General features: G+C 46.2%; 1 protein-coding gene across 6 annotated transcripts in view; it reads left to right on the forward strand.

The window, feature by feature from the left end:
- The window catches only part of NICN1 (nicolin 1), a 58319-nt gene that overhangs the window by 26035 nt on the left and 14027 nt on the right, over positions 1 to 18257 (forward strand). For all 6 annotated transcript variants that reach the window (XM_029599617.1, XM_029599623.1, XM_029599618.1 and 3 more), the window contains one exon: positions 6589 to 6660. In XM_029599617.1, the coding sequence (XP_029455477.1) occupies positions 6589 to 6660 (72 nt within the window). The remainder of the gene's footprint in view (positions 1 to 6588; positions 6661 to 18257) is intronic.

An 18257-nucleotide genomic window follows, 5' to 3' on the forward strand; every position in this document is an offset into this window, starting at 1 on the left:
TCTCACGCTTAATCCTCGATTGGATAACTCGACTGGGTCTAGCGCTGACCCGGCCCTTGCACGGAAAGCCTTAAAAAAGATTCTAACTCTTACAGCTGGGGTGGATATTTGGCGTTCCCGATTTCCCACATCTCGCTGTTATACTTATTTTTCGCCCCCACACAACAGTTATTCACGGTTAGACATGTTTATGATTGATAAGACTAAACTTAATGCTGTTCAAACTGTAAAGATTGAGCCTAAAGTATGGTCTGACCACGCTCCCATTTGGTTCCAACTAGCGGTGGGTCAGTCAGATACCGGCCAACGTTTTTGGCGGCTGAATGATTCTCTGTTAGAGGATGATTTTTTCCAGAAACAGTTATCTCAGGAAATCCAGGATTATCTTAGCCTCAATGATACAGGAGAGGTGGGGGACGGGGCGCTATGGGAATGCTTGAAATGTGTTGTACGTGGGTCATGCATAGCGCGGGCCGCCCACATCAAGTGGCTACGAGAGCGGGAGCGCCAGGTTTTGTTGACGGAGCTGGCTGGGTTGGAGCAGGCTCATATGCGGGGGGGGGGATTCCCGAGCCCTGCGGGGTCAGATGCAGGAGCTGCGGGGTAAAATTGAGGCTTTAGACTCCGCGCGGCTCGCCCATCAATTGGAATTGGCCCAACAGCAATTTTTTGAGGGTGGGAATAAAGCTGGCCGTTACTTAGCTCATAGTCTTAAAAGGAAGCAGGCTCAGACTCACATTTCCAAAATTAAGGATGAATCGGGGGGACTTCTCACCGATAACACCGCCATTAGGCATTGTTTTCACAACTTCTATTCGACGTTATATAAGGGGGCAACCGACATACAGGCGGCCTCAGTTGAGGACTACCTCTCTCGGATACCTCTTCCCCAGCTGACCTCCGCCCAAAGACAATTTCTCGATAAAGAAATTACGGCCCTTGAATTAGAAGAAGCTATTAATTCCCTGAAGGTGGGAAAATCGCCCGGCCTAGATGGGTTCACACCCCTGTTTTATAAACGATTTGCAACGGCCCTATCTCCCACCTTATTGAAGTTTATTAACTCTTTGCGGGCTGGGGCTACCTTGCCTGCCCAGACTAATACGGCTGGGATTACTTTACTAGCCAAACCTGGCCGGGACCCTTCTGTTTGTGGGTCGTATAGGCCCATTTCCCTGCTGAACATTGATGTGAAGCTTCTCGCAAAAATTTTGGCGAATAGATTAAATTGCTTTATTTCACAATTGGTAGGGGTCGACCAGGCAGGATTTATTCCCGGTCGAACTACCGCAGACAATGTCCACAAAATTATTGATACTCTATGGTATGCCCAAAGACATAGGATTCCAACAGTGGCTTTGTCCATTGATGCGGACAAGGCCTTTGACCGTGTGCATTGGCCTTATCTTTTTCACACCTTGGAGACTATGGGTTTTGGCGCCTCATATTTGCAAGGGTTGGGTCAGCTTTATAATTCCCCCCGGGCGTGTTTGAAGATTAATGGAGGTTATTCCGCCCCCTTTACGGTGGGCAGGGGGACTCGGCAGGGGTGCCCACTTTCCCCGCTCCTTTTTGCTATCTTTTTAGAGCCCTTTGCCATCCGCATCCGTCGCAATGCCACTATCTCTGGAGTGACTGTGGGGGATTTTACCACAAAAATTGCGTTGTATGCTGATGACATCTTGTTCACGCTTACTGACCCAGCCGCTTCTCTCGACTGTGTAATTGAAGAGATGGAGGCTTTTGGGCGGGTGTCCGGTTTCACGGTTAACTGGGACAAATCGGAGATTCTCAACATTAACTTACATCCCAGATCGGTTAATCTTCTCCAGGAGTTGTTTCCTTTCAAATGGGCCAAATCCCAAATTAAATACTTAGGGATTCAATTAAGTGCAACTCAGGATTTGCTTTCCATTAACTATACTCCTCTATGGAATAAACTTTCTAAGGATATGGAGGAATGGAACCGATACCAGATTTCGTGGCTGGGAAGAATGGCTGTTTTTAAGATGAATATTCTTCCAAAATTATTGTATCTTTTCCAGACGCTCCCTATCCCAGTCTCAGTATCAATGTTAAAACAGTGGCAACGGCGTTGCATGCATTTTATTTGGGCGGGACGTCGGCCGCGGGTGGCGCGGCGAATCCTTCACCAGCCTAAATGTAAAGGAGGTTTGGGAGTGCTGGATCTTCTCCGCTACTTTAGAGCAGCTCAGTTTAAAAAATTGGTGGATTTGCACCTGACTAGACGTCCCAAGCAATGGGTGCTTTTTAATCAGGAACTTATCGGGGATATACCACTCAGTAGTTTTATTTGGCAACCTAAACACACATGGCTGGTAGACCTCAATTCTGTTCTGCCCCCTTCTACACGCATGTTGTTCCAGTTATGGCACCGTTATGGTGCTTCCTTAGTGGGCACTAGGGCATATCACACCAGTACGCATATTTACTTTAATAAAGATTTTTGTCCGGGATTTGAGAGTGCTGCCTTCTCCGAATGGAGGAGACGGGGCATCAAGATATGGGGTCATATTTGGGGCTCCTCCGCTTTGCGCCCTTTTGCTGATCTCCAGCGGGTTTATGACTTACCGGAGTCGGCCAGGTACTCCTATGTTCAATTAGTGCATTTTGCTAAGACTAACCTGCTTGCTACCCATTTGGCCCAGGGTGAGTCAGACTTTGAACAACTGTGTGAGAGGGCGCATGGCTGTACTAGAACCTTGTCCCGATTGTATCGCATGTTAGGTTTACAGGACACCACTGTTTTCCCATTCCAGCGGGCTTGGGAACAGGACCTACAGGTTAGCTGGTCCCCTCAAACTTGGAATTTGATATTTCAGAATCTGGGTAGGGGGTATATTGCGGCTTCTCTTATTGAAAACTCCTATAAGCTGTTATATCGCTGGTATAGGTGTCCTTCCCAATTGCATAAATATATACCTCTATATCCAGATACCTGTTGGCGAGGCTGTATGGAGGAGGGCACTTTTTTCCACATGTGGTGGGCCTGCCCCCACGTTCAAGTGGTTTGGGGGAAGGTGCATCAATGGCTCAGTGCTCTCTTTCCTGGCAGTCCTGTTTTTACTCCTGCCAACGGGCTACTGGGTCGGGCGATTTCTGGAATGTCGCAGCCTGCTAATCAGTTAGCCCATTATATCTTTACAGCCAGCCGCTGTGAGATAGCGCGTTTGTGGAAATCCCCTTGCCTCCCTACAATAGAGGACATTCAGTGTAAAGTTCGGAGGATCTATAGATTATCCCATATTACGGCGTATAAACACAAGAAAGTGTCCCACTTCAAGAGAACTTGGTTTCCCTATCAACACTGGCTTACCCAGGTGTCTGGGGCTCCGGTGACTTGAATATTCTTTTGACCCAGGAATGGTCCCCATCTAGTTCTGTTTGTCCAGGGCCTATTGAGCTGGTTTCGTTACTCCTCTTGGCATAAGCCTCATTTGTATATTTCCTTTCGAATTGTCTTCATGTACATGTGAAGCATTGGGGGGTGGGGGGGGGGGGCTGGGTATAATAGTTAAATGAACCATGCATAGTCTGTGGGTGGGGAACGCCGGTATGGACTATTTAGAACTGTGTTACTCTTTCTCATATCCGGGCCCGGCTGTTCCCTTTGTTTCTTCAATTTACAAGTGCATAATCAGTTAATAATTGCATACAACACTTGGAATGTACATGCTTTGTTTATTCAATTTATAAGTGCATACTCTGTTTACAATTACTTTCAAAGTTTGGACTGTACATGCTTTGTTTATTCCAGTTACAAGTGCATACTCAGTGTACAATTGCATTCAACGTTTGGAATGTACATGCTTGTTGGTTCAATAAAAAACCTTAAATACAAAAAAAAAAAAAAAGAACTGCAGATGCAGGTAAGAGACGGTAGTTTACACTAAACAAGGGTAAGGGCCCCCCCCCCCCCCCTCCAAGCCACCGAGTATGTATAGCATATATTTACCACTCGCCGCAATCAATAAATTATACTAAATACTGGAATCCCTTAAAGATGTCCAAAACCTCAATGGCCTTATGAGATTCAGCATAAACAGAGGATAGTTATCGCTGAAATCCAATATCCACACAGCGCTCCTACTCATCCTTTTCCAGAGTCTTTAGATCACAAGTCATCTGAGTGCCTCCAGAGTCTCCGACCTCCTTTTCCCACTCTATGCCAGCCTGGTGTATCTTCTCAAGCTGGGGGAGCTGGATTGCCAAAAGAAGATATTGTCTTGCATGTAATGCCTGCTGTTTGCAAAATGGCCACCGCTTTTTCTGGTTGTTAGAGCTTTCGGCATAGATCCCTGAATCGTGATAGCAATCCCAAACGGGAATAGCCATCTGTAGCGAATACCTTCCTTACGCATAGTCGAGGTGATTTCCTTAAATTCTAATCTTTTTGATTGTCGAGGCGGAAAGGTCTGAGAACACGGCTGCCGTGTTAGCTTCCTAGCTCCATGTCTGCTATTTGCGTGCCGCCACAAAGACCTTTTCTTTAATTTGGTAGCGATGAAAGCACGCTATAATGTCTCTCGGTCTGTTGCCCACTTTGGGTCCCAGCGATCGGTGGCTCTCTCAAGCTCTATTTGCACATATCTTTTTGCATTTTGTTCAGCTTATTTGAGTGCACTTCCAGGCACACATCACACTCATCAACTCGCCGGCCAATGTCTTGATGTCTCCTCTCATTTCCGCCATCATTGCAACTGGTTCTTGTTTTATTGTCCTGCATGTCTTTTCAAAGTTCACAAAACCACTGACAGAAATAGTCTCGGGTGGGTAAGTCTGACCTTCTGGCACTACCCGTATCTGCAGGCGAGACAGGCTCCCCAGCCACCTCAGCATGTTCCTCGGTCTCAGCCATACCACTAGGCCCAGTGGCTTCTGTATTTGATTTAACATAGGAAAACTGCTTAAAATCTATTCCTTTCTTCTTCGTGGCCATTCGGGGTTTATTATCAGCTAATTTGTTAGAGCTATTTAGCGTCAGAAGGGATGGATGTGTGGCGATTCACTATTTAAGGCTCGATGTGCTGGAGAGCTCGGTGTAAGCCGCCATCTCATTCAGTGATGTCAACCGTCCCCCCTAATACAATTTTAAGACTCCCTCCTAAAGCTTATATTCCTCCCATTCCATGCACAATCCATCCCCCCCCCCAAATCCTTACTGCTGCCAGGAGATCAATGCAATTGTCCAACTCCTGGCACATCCATCTTTACTGTTGGAGTATTGCTTTGGCTGTAGGGGATTTGAGAGGTTCCAAGTGGGGCAGGAGAGTTAGGTTTGGGTTTATGAGAGGAGAGAGGATGGGCTTCAGGAGGGAGCTTTCCTTAAAATTCTAATTTGCAAATTTGGGGGTGGGGAAGGAGGCTTTTTGGGCCTGTAGGCCAGGCACATTTTTGGAATATTTAGTGGGGATTGAAGAAGATCCGGCACAGTGCCCAACATTTGTTTCACTAGGTGAGGGATTGGGCCAGTGGGCCTGCTAGGCGGTTTACTTTTAAGTTGGGTCACAACTTAACCAATTATATTATTTGAATATATTATCTGGGAACAGGTTCCCAGATAACTTTAATCTTGCTTGATTACATTCAAACTTAAATGAATAACTTCAAACTTAGATGAATAACTTCCAGTTAGAAATTGTTAACCTATCCTTTTTTTCTAACAGCCCAGTTCCACACTCCCTGTTGTAATGTAACTTTTCGCTTTCTTTGTTAACTGGTTTACCCCCTAGTTTATTGTAAACCGGTACGATAAGACCTGGTCTTGAGCATCGGTATATTAAAAGAATTTAAATAAATAAATAAATAAATAAATAAATAACTTATTTGGCAAACTTTAAATACTGTAGTTAGCCAGATAAGTTATTCTGTTAAGTGAACAATGCCCCCAAACGCCTGCAAGTTATCCAGATAAATGACTTATCCAGATAAAATTTATCCGGATAAGTGGCCAAGATAACTCAAAAGTTATCCGGATAAAGGCCTTTGAATATCGACCAGTGGGTGCTAAAAGTCCAGAAGTAAGCACACTCCTTTGGTGGTGGATCTCCTCTTTTCACTTTCTCACAATCCAAACCAAAAATGAAAAATACGTAGATCGCAGAGTCTGGACACTAGCTGTCACCGTTGTTCATTGCTGGAGACTCCTTTCTCGTAGGAGTTGTGAATGCTGCCTCTGCAACTTGCCCAGCTGGCCCAGAACTCAGCTCTGCTGTGTGGCAGTGGGCAGCACTTAACATTGAGCCATTTAGCTGTGTCTGCTCTCATGATTTTAATAAATTCCCCCCAAGGGGTGTAGTGGAAATGTATTAAGTCTACACCCGTCCTTTCCTCCCACTTCCTGCCAGCCCACTAGCAGCTGCCCTGAGCTTAGAGCACGTGTGCCCTATGTAGCATACAAAGAAAAAGTTATTGCATGCAAGAAGCAACACCTCGAGACATTGTTACGCTGCAATCTGATAACTTGCTTGTATCCTCAAATTTAATGGAGTCCAAGGATAACCGAATTGTGTATACAAGGGAGTTTTAAACCTTTTTGATATTCTCTGTCATTTTGTTCCACTTCAGAGTCCACAGAAAGGATTTCCCTTATGGCTTTCTTGTCTCTTGCCCCAAGAGCAGCCAGTGAAGCTACACAATGTAAGTATTATGATTATTTATTTATTTATTTAAAGGCTTTTATATACCGGAGTTCATGCACTAGTGCATACCACTTCGGTTTACACGGAACAAGGAACAAAAAATTACATCAAACAGATTGAACAATTAAACAAATATACAATTACATCCAACAATTGGGTATAAATAACATGGCTAACTTAGTAGGAACTTAGAGTTAGAGGTGAAGGAGAGAAATAGTACCAAGTGGTAATAGAACAATGTTAATAGCTAAATAATAAATATAAATAGTAAATACAAGTTCTTATAATAAATACAGGTGTTTACAGATTACAGTCTTCAAGAAAAGTTTACGTCTACAGAATAGGGTTAAGTAAATAAGAACTGGCGGTTATTTCTATAGGAGTGAAGACTTCAAAAACTAAGGTTACATCTGGATTAAGAGGTATTGGTGTAGCATGTTCAAATATTTAATGATTTGGAATTGTGAGACCAAGGATAAAATTAGGAGTTGTTTGATATGATTATAAAAGCGAGAATGATTCAAGTTCTGGGATGTGGTTCTGAGCTAGACCTTTAAGTGTAGGCTTTTGTAAAGAGCCAGGTCTTGAGTTTCTTTTTGAATGTTCGAGTACACGTTTCGAGGCGAATGTCCGTGGGGAGGGCATTCCAATGAAGGGGGCTGGCAGTCGAGAATGCACGTTTCTTGAGTGAGGACTTGGCTGAAGGTACGTGTAAGGTGCCTAAGTATCTGTTTCTGATTGGTCGTGAAGACTCGTGTAGGCGAAGTGGAAGGCTTAGATCTAGCGACGTTTGTGAATGGATGTTCTTGTGTGTTATAGTTAGCACTTTGAAAATGATTCTGGATCTGATGGGGAGCCAGTGTAAGTGTTTTAGTATGGGTGTTATGTGTTCACTTCTGCTGGTGTTAGTAAGAATCCTTGCGGCGGAGTTCTGCAACATTTGTAGAGGTTTTGTGGTTATGGTTGGAAGGTCTATAAGCAGAGAGTTGCAGTAATCGATTTTGGAAAATAGTATTGTTTGGAGGACTGTTCTGAAGTCCTGAAAATGCAGGAGAGGTTTCAGCTTTTTCAGAATATGTAGTTTATAATAGCATTCTTTCGTTGTGTTCTTGACAAATTCTTTGAGGTTCAGCCTTTTGTCTAAGGTGACCCCAAGGTCTCTTACTTGAGTGGAATTGATCATTGGTGGTGAGGTTAGGTTGTTGGTAGGCTGAAGGTTCTCATCTGGAGTGATAAGCAAAAGTTCTGTTTTTGACGTATTAAGTACTAGGTTAAGGCTAGATAGGAGTGAGTTTATGGACTGTAGACAATTGTTCCAGAAGTTGATGGTGCTGGAGATGGAGTCAGTGATTGGCAGCAGAATCTGAACATCGTCTGCGTATATGAAGTGTGTGACCTTAAGACTTGAGAGTAGATGACATAGGGGGAGAAGATAGATGTTAAAGAGGGTGGGGGAGAGAGAGGATCCTTGGGGAATCATAATTGGAAGGGATCATTTTGGTAATCATAATTGGAAGGGATCCTATGAAAGAAAGACAGATGGGATTCAGGATGATTTAGAGAAGGGGGGAGTCAAGATTGTGATAAAGGTAACCAAGGGAGGGAGTTAGAGGCTGTTAAGAAGAAAGTGAGGCAGGATGGCCTGGTGACTCAGTGGCAGTGCTGCATGCTATCATGTGGAGGGTCCCTGGGCCAGGTCTTCCACACGTCAGCTTGAGGGGGACTGTGGAAGCAGCATCCAGAGTCTCTGGGGAGCAGGCATAAGGAGTTGTGGCGATCAATAAGGGTGACACCTGTAAGTTGGATTTAGAGCCTGTGATACAGGGTTCAAGAAGGAGCCCTAATGCATGGCTTCTGGCCTCAGAACCATTGCTGCAATGATCAGACTTGGAACAGTGGGAATGCCAGGATCCCAGCACTCATTTTGATTGAGCTGGAAGAAAAAAAGAGGGTCAAAACAAAAAAGAAAAAAGTGAATAGAAAAGAGGGCAAAAAGGAGAGAGGATAAGGGAGGGCTATAAAGGAGAGAGAAACAAGTATTCTGTCCTTGCCACGTCTTACTGCATGTCTATACAGATAGCTAAACTCTCATCAGCTTCATACATGAAGACAAACCAATTCTTAAACTCTAAATTTCTTAGCATCCAGTCAGATGAATCCAGATCAAGGGGGTTATTCACCTCTAGCAGCAGATGGAGACAGAGCAAACTGACGTCACAGTATATATATATATATATATATATATATATAGCCCTGCAGTGGTGGACATGCATCTCCCTACTGGGGATTGCTTCATTTTAAGAAAGGAAAATTAAGGAAATAAATTTGCCCCTGCTCTCCTGCGGTGATACCAAAAGGTCCCTCCCACACTTGAGAATTCCTGAAGTAATTTCCGGGGTCTCTCAGATGAGTGCCTTGGTCTGGCAGCTGGTTTCAGTCAGTGAGGAATTAGCTGCTTAAGCAGCTGAAAGGCAGCGGATGCAGGAAACCAAGCACGGAGGTGACTGCACATGCCCTCTCCCCCAGCAGCCGGAGACAGTCTCTGTACTCAGCCAAGTAAGGCTAAGTTCCGGTAAGTTTAAAAGGAAAAAAAATATACAGAGACTTTGGAAGCTGTTCCGACATTCATACTGCTCCATGGGAGGTCGAGGGATGTGGGCAGCCTGGCAGATTGAGCAGCCTCCTTTAGGCTAGGCCCCGCTCCGAGGCTTTTTTGCTGCACGCCCCATGGTAGGCCTTTCACGCGCCGCATGGTAGCATTTCACGTGCTTTCTCAGGCTGCCCTCTACAGGATTGTTGGTTCGGCAAGTGCGTCTAGCTGTGCGTCCAGGTTGTGCGCCCAGTTTTTGGACACGCAGTCGGGCCTTATAGAGTGTGCATCCCAGTTAAGTGGCTCAGTAGTGACTGCATGTTTACCTGTGCGCACAGATTGTACTGTGCACTTAACTTTTTTGGGGGCTTATCTTTGGGACGCCTAGTTAGGCACTTAGGTATGGGGTCTCCTAAGTGTTGGGCGCCTAAGTTGGATGCATATATATGTATGTGTGTGTGTGTGCCTCTGGCCGCTGCTCAGTGTACTGTCGGCCATAATGGTGCCTATACCTGAGAAGCCTAAGCACCTTTCTTTTTGCACTACGTGACATATAAGGCATTTCAAACAGGAGTGCCCATTAACTTGTGTCAGTGCTGTTTGGAGGCTCAGGGAGAATTTTCTTCCTCTAATTTCATTAAACCTGGTTCTTCCCAGCCAGATGCAGGTCTGGGTAAAGACGATTCAGGTGGGACGCCTGAATTTTGAACTCTCCTAATTGGTTCCTCAGTGAGGGATGGTAGCTCAATGAGTATGCCTCAGGTGCGTGCCTCCTTGTTTGGATACTTCTACTTTTTCATGGGTAGAATTTTTCAGGGGTTGCAATCTTTTTTTTTTTTTCTTTCTTCAGGCACAGTCTTCAGCCCTGTCCAATGCTCCCAGAGCAGAGGCACAGGAAGGAACCTTGCATGGACTTTCTTTTAAGTGCCAGAGTGCTCCTAGAGCGGCAGCAGAATCTCCTGGTAGAGATCTGGATGGCACGGGTAATGATGCCGATCCTGACTCTCTTGAGGATGGTGAAATTCCTCCAGGATTAGAACCATATAGAACTATGCTATGGTTCTTTCATAAAGATGAACTGCCAGCTCTGATCTCCCAGACATTGGAAATGCTTGGGATTCCTGGGACAGATTCCGGGTCTGAGCCAAAGAGAAATCCCATTTTGGTTTTCTTGTGTAAAGCCTCTCGTTTTTTCCCCATGGTGGAGGCCATTCAAAAATTGATTGATCTTGAGTGGGGCACTCCAGAGGCTAATGTCAAAGGGGGTCAGGTTTTGGAAGGCCTGTACCCTCTGGATCCAGTGATAAGAGAGAGCTTACATTTTCCAAAGGTATATGCACTTGTGTGTGCAGTCTCCAAGTGGACCACTATTCCTGTGGAAGGAGGAGCGGCCCTGAAGGATGCTCATGATAAAAAGATTGAGTCTATCCTTAAGCAAGCATTTGAAGCAGTGGCAATGACCTTGCAGATCGCTTCTTGTTGTTTCTTGGTGGCTTGCTTTGTTTGCTTCTCTCCCAGGAGGTTGATGACTGGGGTAAGCTCCAGGGCGGTTATTGAACCAGCCGCTGCCTTCTTGGCAGATGCATACTGTGATTTGGTCCGCACATCAGCCAAAGGGGTGGCTTCTATAGTAGCGGCCAGGTGTCTGTTATGGTTGAAAAATTGGTCAACTGATGTGACCTTCAAGGCTAACCTTACCAAACTACTTTTTAACAGCTCGCTTTTATTTGGGAGCAAATTGGAGAAACTGACCAGTAAGTGGAGCAAATCCCTGGTTCCTTGTTTGTCGGAGGATAAAAAGCAGGCGCAGAGCTCCTTTAATTTGAGAGGTCATGCTAGAAGAGCCAGGCATTTTCATCCCTATAGAGGAGCGACTTTTCAGAGTACTCGACCTTTCAGTAGGTCTCAGTCCTTTCCATCCCAGACAACTCAGAAGGGGCGCAGGCTTGGGTAGTGGAACCTCCTGAGCCTTCCAATGAAGGTTTGCAGACCCACCCCCGGGAACAGGAGATAGGGGGATGCCTCTCTCTTTAATCAGAGGTGGGTCAAAATCACATCAGATCAGTGGGTCCTGGAAGTGATACGAGAAGGATATGCAATGGAGTTTCACAGTATTCCTTAGGACGTATTCATAGATTCTCCCTGCCACTCCCAACAGAAGAAGCAGGCAGTGGAGAATACATTGTCAAGGCTCCTCAGTCTGAGGGCTGTAGTCCCAGTGCCCATGTCTCAAGAAAATACAGGGTGCTATTCCATTTTTGTTGTGCCAATGGAGGGCTCCTTTCGTCTCATCCTGGACCTCAAAGGTATCGGCCATCATCTGCAGGTGAAACATTTTCGCATGGAAACCTTGCACTCTATGATAATGGCCGTGCAGTCGGGGGAATTTCTGACCTCCCTGCATCTGTCCGAGGTGCATCTTCATGTTCCCATCTGACTAGAACATCAATGCTTTCTACAGTTCACAGTTCTGGGGCTCCTCTTTCAGTTTCGGGCGCTGCCCTTTGGTCTGGCCACCATTCCCAGAAACTGTTCCAAGGTAATGGTAGTAGCGGCAGAACTGAGAAAGATGGCATCCCAGTATGCCCGTATTTGGATGACTGGCTGATTCGAGCCAAGTCGCCGGAAGAGAGCCGCCTGGTGACTCACATGTTGATTTCCCTGTTGCAAGAGCTCGGCTGGGTGGTGAAAGTAGCCAAGAGCAGTCTTCAGCCTAGTCAGTGGCTGGAATACCTCTGGGTTCAGTTCAACACAAAACAGGGCAAGGTGTTCCTGGCAGAAGCTCAAATGCAGAAGTTGCTAGCTCAACTCCATCTGTTTTTGAACACTCTGCGCCTAACCGTATGGTCTTACCTGCAGGTACTTGGCTTATTGGTGGCGACCCTGGAAGTGGTTCTGTGGGCGAGGGCGTATATGTGTCCTGTTCAGTGCTCCCTACTGTCTCGGTGGAACCTGCAGTCATAGGATTATTCAGTTCGGCTCCACCTTCCAACGGAGGTCTCCTCCCAACTGCAGTGGTGGCTGCAGGCAGATTATCTTCAGAAGGGAGTTTCCCTAACCCCCACCGGACTGGCTAGTACTGATGACAGATGCGAGTCTCCTTGGTTGGGGAGCTCACTGTCAGGAGCTGATAGCGCAAGGGCGCTGGAGTGCAGAAGAGTCTCTCTGGAACATCAATCGGCTGGAAGCCAGGACGGTCCAGTTTCCCATTTTTTACAGTTTGGCGACATGCTGCAGGGTTGATCGGTCCGAATAATGTCAGACAGTTCAACGACTGTGGCTTACATAAATCGGCAGGGAGGTACCAAGAGCCAACAAGTGTCGCAGGAAATAGCTTATGGAATGAGCAGAAGTGCATCTCCTGATGATCTCAGCCTCACACATTGCAGGCAAAGACAATGTAAGAGCAGACTTTCTCAGCAGGGAGAGTCTGGACCCAGGAGAGTGGGCGTTATCAGACAATGCCTTTCAGCTGATTTGGAATGGCTGGGGTCTCCTGTTCCTAGACCTGTTGGCGACTTTGCGCAATGCAAACATTCCGCGATTCTTCAGCCACAGTAGAGATCCGAAGTCATTGAATCAATGCCTTACAGGAGTGACCAGAAGATGAACTGCTGTATGCCTTTCTTACGTGTCCCATGTAGGGCAGATTGATTCAAAGGATTCAACACCACAGAGGGATGGTGCTTTTGGTCCCTCCAGATTGGCCCAAATCTGTGGAGGCTCCTGGTGGATTTGCCTCTTCGACTTCCAGCACATAGGAACCTGTTGCAGCAGGGACCTGTTCTTCACGAAGATCTGACTCTGTTTTGTCTTACGGACTGGCCCTTGAAAGGGCTCACTTGCTGAAACATGGATTCTCTGCGGCAGTGATTTCCACCTTGCTAAGAGCTAGAAAGTTCTCCACTTCCTTGGCCTATGTGCGGGTTTGGAGAGTGTTTGAGGCCTGGTGTGCGGATTGAGATACTCTTCCTTCCTTGGTCAAGATTCCGCTCATTTTGGAATTTTTGCAGGATGACTTGGCTCTTAAAGGTGCAAGTAGCGACTCTAATCTGTTTCAGGGGTCAGGTAAATGGTGGATCCTTGTTGGCTTATCCTGATTTGGTCTGTAATCTGAAATGAGTGAAACATCTTTATCCTCCTTTGTGGTTTCCGGTGCCCCTATGGAGTCTTAATTTGATTTTGGATTTTTTGGCAGGCCCTACGCTTAGTCTGCTACAACTCTGTCCTTGAGGTTGTTGATCTTTGAAAATGGTGTTCCTTGTGGCAATTCTGCATGTAGGGTTTCCGAAATGCAGGCCTTGTCTTACCAGGAGCCATTTCTCCAGGTGACTCCAGGGGTGGTACAGGTGTATTCTGTTCCTTCCTTTTTACCAAAGGTGGTCACAGAGTTTCATTTGAATCAGTCCATCTCTGGACGTAGAGGAGTATCATCTGTTGCGACCCTTGGATGTCAAGAGACATTGTCAGGTATCTAGAGGTTACTGAGTCTTTGCGAAATTTGGATCGCCTATTTGTCCTTCATGGCGGTACTAGACAGGGAGAGCCAGCCTCGCGGACTACAGTAGCTCACTTGATTAAGGAGGTAGTCACGGCTGCATACGTGGATTCTGGGAAGCCGTTACCTGGTCAGGTTAGAGCTCATTCCTCTAGGGCTCAGGCAGTGTCCTGGGCAGAAGTTAGATTGTTGTCCCCTGCGACGTGGTCCTCCTTACATGCTTTTTCCAGGTATTATCATCTGGATGTGCAGGCCTGGGAAGACGCAGCCTTTGCACATACGGTTTTGTCTGGACCACGGGCAGCCTCCTACCCTATGAGGGACTAGCTTGGGTATATATACTATGATGTCAGTTTGCTCCGTTTCCATCTCCTGGTAGAGGTGCATAACCCACTTGTTCTGGATTCATCTGACTGTCCTAAAGAAAAGGAAATTATCAGGTAAGTAGTAATTTCTCAACATTATTGAAGAAAACAAACTGAAAAATAGAGTCCACCTTTTGAATACTCAGCTGAATCAGGTGAAACTGCAACATTTTTGTGGGGTCTCAGAGAGACAGAGAACAACAAGGAGCCGCAGGCTTAGCTGAGAGCTGTTGTGTAACAAGATTGAAATGGTGCATTCATGTAGTACACAATTTCCAAAAGCAATCTTTGCCCCCCCCCCCCCCCCAGTCCTGATCACCAAGGATGACATGCTCCCACCACCAGTGCCCCCAGGGTGGCACTTAATGAGTGCATGTCTTCTCTGTAAGTGCACCCCCCTTTTGTCCACACTCATTCCCAACCCTATGCAGCCCTCTCACTCTCCTCCTCCCACCCACTCAACCCTCCCCTCCATCTCACCTCCACCTCCCGTACTTTTCAATATATTTACAAATGATCTGGAAAGGAATACGACGAGTGAGGTAATCAAATTTGCAGATGATACAAAATTATTCTGAGTAATTAAATCACAAGCAGATTGTGATAAATTGCAGGAAGACTTTCTGAGACTGGAAAATTGGGCATCCAAATGGCAGATGAAATATAATGTGGATAAGTGCAAGGTGATGCATATAGGGAAAAATAGCCCATGCTATAGTTACGCAATGTTAAGTTCCATATTAGGAGCTATCACCCAAGAAAGAGATCTAGGCATCATAATGGATAACACATTGAAATTGTCAGTTCAGTGTGCTGCGGCAGTCAAAAAAGCAAACAGAGAATGTTGGGAATTATTAGAAAGGGAATGGTGAATAAAACTGAAAATGTCATAATGCCTCTGTATCGCTCCATGGTGAGACTGCACCTTGAATACTGTGTACAATTCTGATTGCCACATCTCAAAAAAGATATAATTGCGATGGAGAAGGTACAGAGAAGGGTGACCAAAATGATAAAGGGGATGGAACAGCTCCCCTATGAGGAAAGACTAAAAGGTTAGGACTGTTCAGCTTGGAGAAGAGACAGCTGAGGGGGGATATGATAGAGGTCTTTTAAATCATGAGAGGTCTAGAACAGGTAAATATGGATGGGTTATTTACTCTTTCGGATAATAGGAGGACTAGGGAGCACTCCATGAAGTTAGCATATGGCACATTTAAAACTAATCAGAGAAAGTTCTTTTTTACTCAACGCACAATTAAAATCTGGAATTTGTTGCCAGGGGATGTAGTTAGCGCAGTTAGTGTGGCTGGGTTTAAAAAAGGTTTGGATAAGTTCTTGGAGGAGAAGTCCATTACCTGCTATTAATTAAATTGACTTAGAAAATAGCCACTGCTATTACTAGCAGCAGTAACATGGGATAGACTTAGTTTTTGGGAACTTGCCAGGTTCTTATGGCCTGGATTGGCCACTGTTGGAGACAGGATGCTGGGCTTGATGGACCCTTGGTCTGACCCAGTATGGCATGTTCTTATGTTCTTATCCACTCTCCTCTTCTCTCCAGTCACTCTCCTCTCCTCACCTGCCACACCCCCTCCCCCCTGCTGATCTATACCCTTTTTCTAGTTGCAGCTCTCTGGCAGCTCTTTCTTTATCTGCTGGAGCCTGAGGATTCCCACCAGCCACACTGATCTAGCTCATGGCTATTTATGTTCTGCTGTTGGGGCCTGGGGATCCCCAGCAACCATGCTCCTCCAGTAATTTTCCATCTGTGTTTTTCATTTGGAGCTTGTTTAAAAGTACCATCTTGGAAGCATGGATAAAATGTATTCCTGTTTATACCTCAGATCAGTCCAGACAAGTGGGTTTTGATTCCCTACCAGCAGATGGAGGCAGAGAAGAAAAACTTTTCAGGCACTGCTACGTAACCAAGAGTGCCACCTGCAGTCCCTCACTATTTATCGGTCTCCAGCAGACGGTTGAGGTGCTAAACCTGCAGTCTGGAGTTTGGAATTGAAAAAAAAAAAAGAGGAGAGAAGATTTTTTAAGAGAGTGCTGCTTCCCGAGGTGTTAGGTTCTTTGTGGGCCATCCCTCAGGTAGAGCAGGGCATGCGGGGTTTGGATATCCCAGATCTGGTTCCCTCTATCCCTCTGTGTCCTACTCAACCACAGCTGGCAGCCAACTTCATCCAGAAGCAGGGAAGTATTCTTTTCATTACTTGCCTTGTTTTTGGGTTGCTGTCACTAAGTCAGTAGAGGAGCTGGGTGGTAGGGCTGCTTGTGAGCTAGGAGGCCAGGGGTGCGGGTGAGCAGGAGCGCCGGCAATTAGGCGCTAGACCAGGTCGGGGCACAGTCAGAGGCTTAGGCGCCGGCTGGAGCTTTCCCATTGTCATAGTGTGCAGGATTGCTGCTGACCACAGTAGAAGATAAACTTTGCTGTGCAGGAAACAAGCTTTGCTGCTGACTACAGCAACATGATGCTACCTGCTGAGTGAGGGAAATTTATGTCGGGGCTGCAGTAGGAAGCGATAGTGCCTCAATGCAGCCTTGTTATGTCCTAACTGTGCCTCCGGAGAGGAATGGAACTCCATGGGAGTCACATGTGGCAGTCGTTGCACCCAATCCTCTGGTCCCATGCAGGAGGTCGGGGGGCGGGGCAGAAGAGGTGGCAGCCATGTTGACTGCAGGAGGGTCGGCCGGGGGGGGGGGGGGGGGGGGGGAGACAGAAAAGGCGGCGGCCATGTTGACTGCAGAAGGCAGGTCTCTGCAAAAGAGCCAAGGGATTATCCCCTCTACTTTCTCCAGTGGATCAGATCCCTATGGAGGACAGAGCAAGGCAGGGGGAGCCTGAAGAAGAAGGACTAGATTGGGAATCCAGTGCTGCAGAGGAATTTTTGGTGGAATTTGTCCTCCTCCATAAAGCACAGAAGGAAGCAAGATCTAAGCATCCCAGAAGCTTCAGCATTCAGCCATGAGGCCTAAGGTAACTGGGCAGTCAAGATCAGGTGGAATCATCTGTCTTCTGGGGCTCGGATGGTCCCTTAGATGACAATGAGGACACCTCGGATGATGCCGATGGTGTAGACAGTCTTAAGGATGGTCAGGGGAATGATCTGGACAAGGATCCAGTGGATACATTGGCGGATACCACACCTGAGGAAGAAATCCCTATAGCTGAGGGAGACGATCCGAAAGTGGTGAGGTTGTTCCATAAGGAGGAGCTGCAGCCACTGATTGGAAGAACTGGGGATTAAAGTCATGCAGGAGGATTCTGATAACGAGGGTGTGAACCCTGTCCTGGTTGGACTGTGGGCATCCTAAGGCTTTTCCTTTACCGATTAAGGTAAAGAAGTTGATGGACCGGGAGTGGGAATCTCCTAAAGTGGGCTAAGTTTGTACCCCTTGCTGGAGCAGACTTTGGAGCTTTGGAAACTGCCAAAGGTAGATACAGTGGTTTCAGCTGTGACCAAGAAGATGACCATCCTTTAGCTAGGTTGGCAGAGTTGAAGGATGTCCAGGATCGGAAGTTTGAGATTCTTTTGAAAAGACTGTTTGGAGTCTCAGCTTTAAGCCTTTGAGCAGTGGTCTGTGGGAGCCTGATGTAGCAAGCCTGTCTGTGCTGGGTGCAGAAGTCGCAGGAGAAGACGGCTGCAGTGTATTTATTTACTTATTTTTTGAATGTTTTATATACTGTCATTCCATGTGAGAATCACTAGATCATAACAGTGTACAGGTTTAACACTTACAGACGAAGAATGAGTTACAGAGGCAGGTAAATATTCCAAATCTAAGGGTGTACTTCAAAGTCAGACATATAAGATGCATTTGTAATCGTTATGGGGGGGGGATGAGAGTATGGAGTAATCTGCAGGACATAGTTGTATTCTAGAGAGGCTGACTAGTTGGAAGCGAGCGTAGTCTGTTGTGGATGCCCTATATAACATGGTCTGGACGTCCGCTAGGAATATGTTTCTGCGGTAGCAGTGCAAAGACTCCTCTGGTTGCAAAATTGGTCTGCGGATGTGTGGTCTAAAGGCTGCTGTGTAACCTTCCATTTAAAGGAAAGCTGTTTGGAGAGAAACTGGAACAGCTAATGAAGTAGTTGGCAGAGACGAAAGAGAACAAGTTGACTGAAGATAAGT

Source organism: Rhinatrema bivittatum, chromosome 4, assembly GCF_901001135.1.
Source record: "Rhinatrema bivittatum chromosome 4, aRhiBiv1.1, whole genome shotgun sequence".
NCBI classification, from domain to species: Eukaryota; Metazoa; Chordata; class Amphibia; order Gymnophiona; family Rhinatrematidae; genus Rhinatrema; species Rhinatrema bivittatum.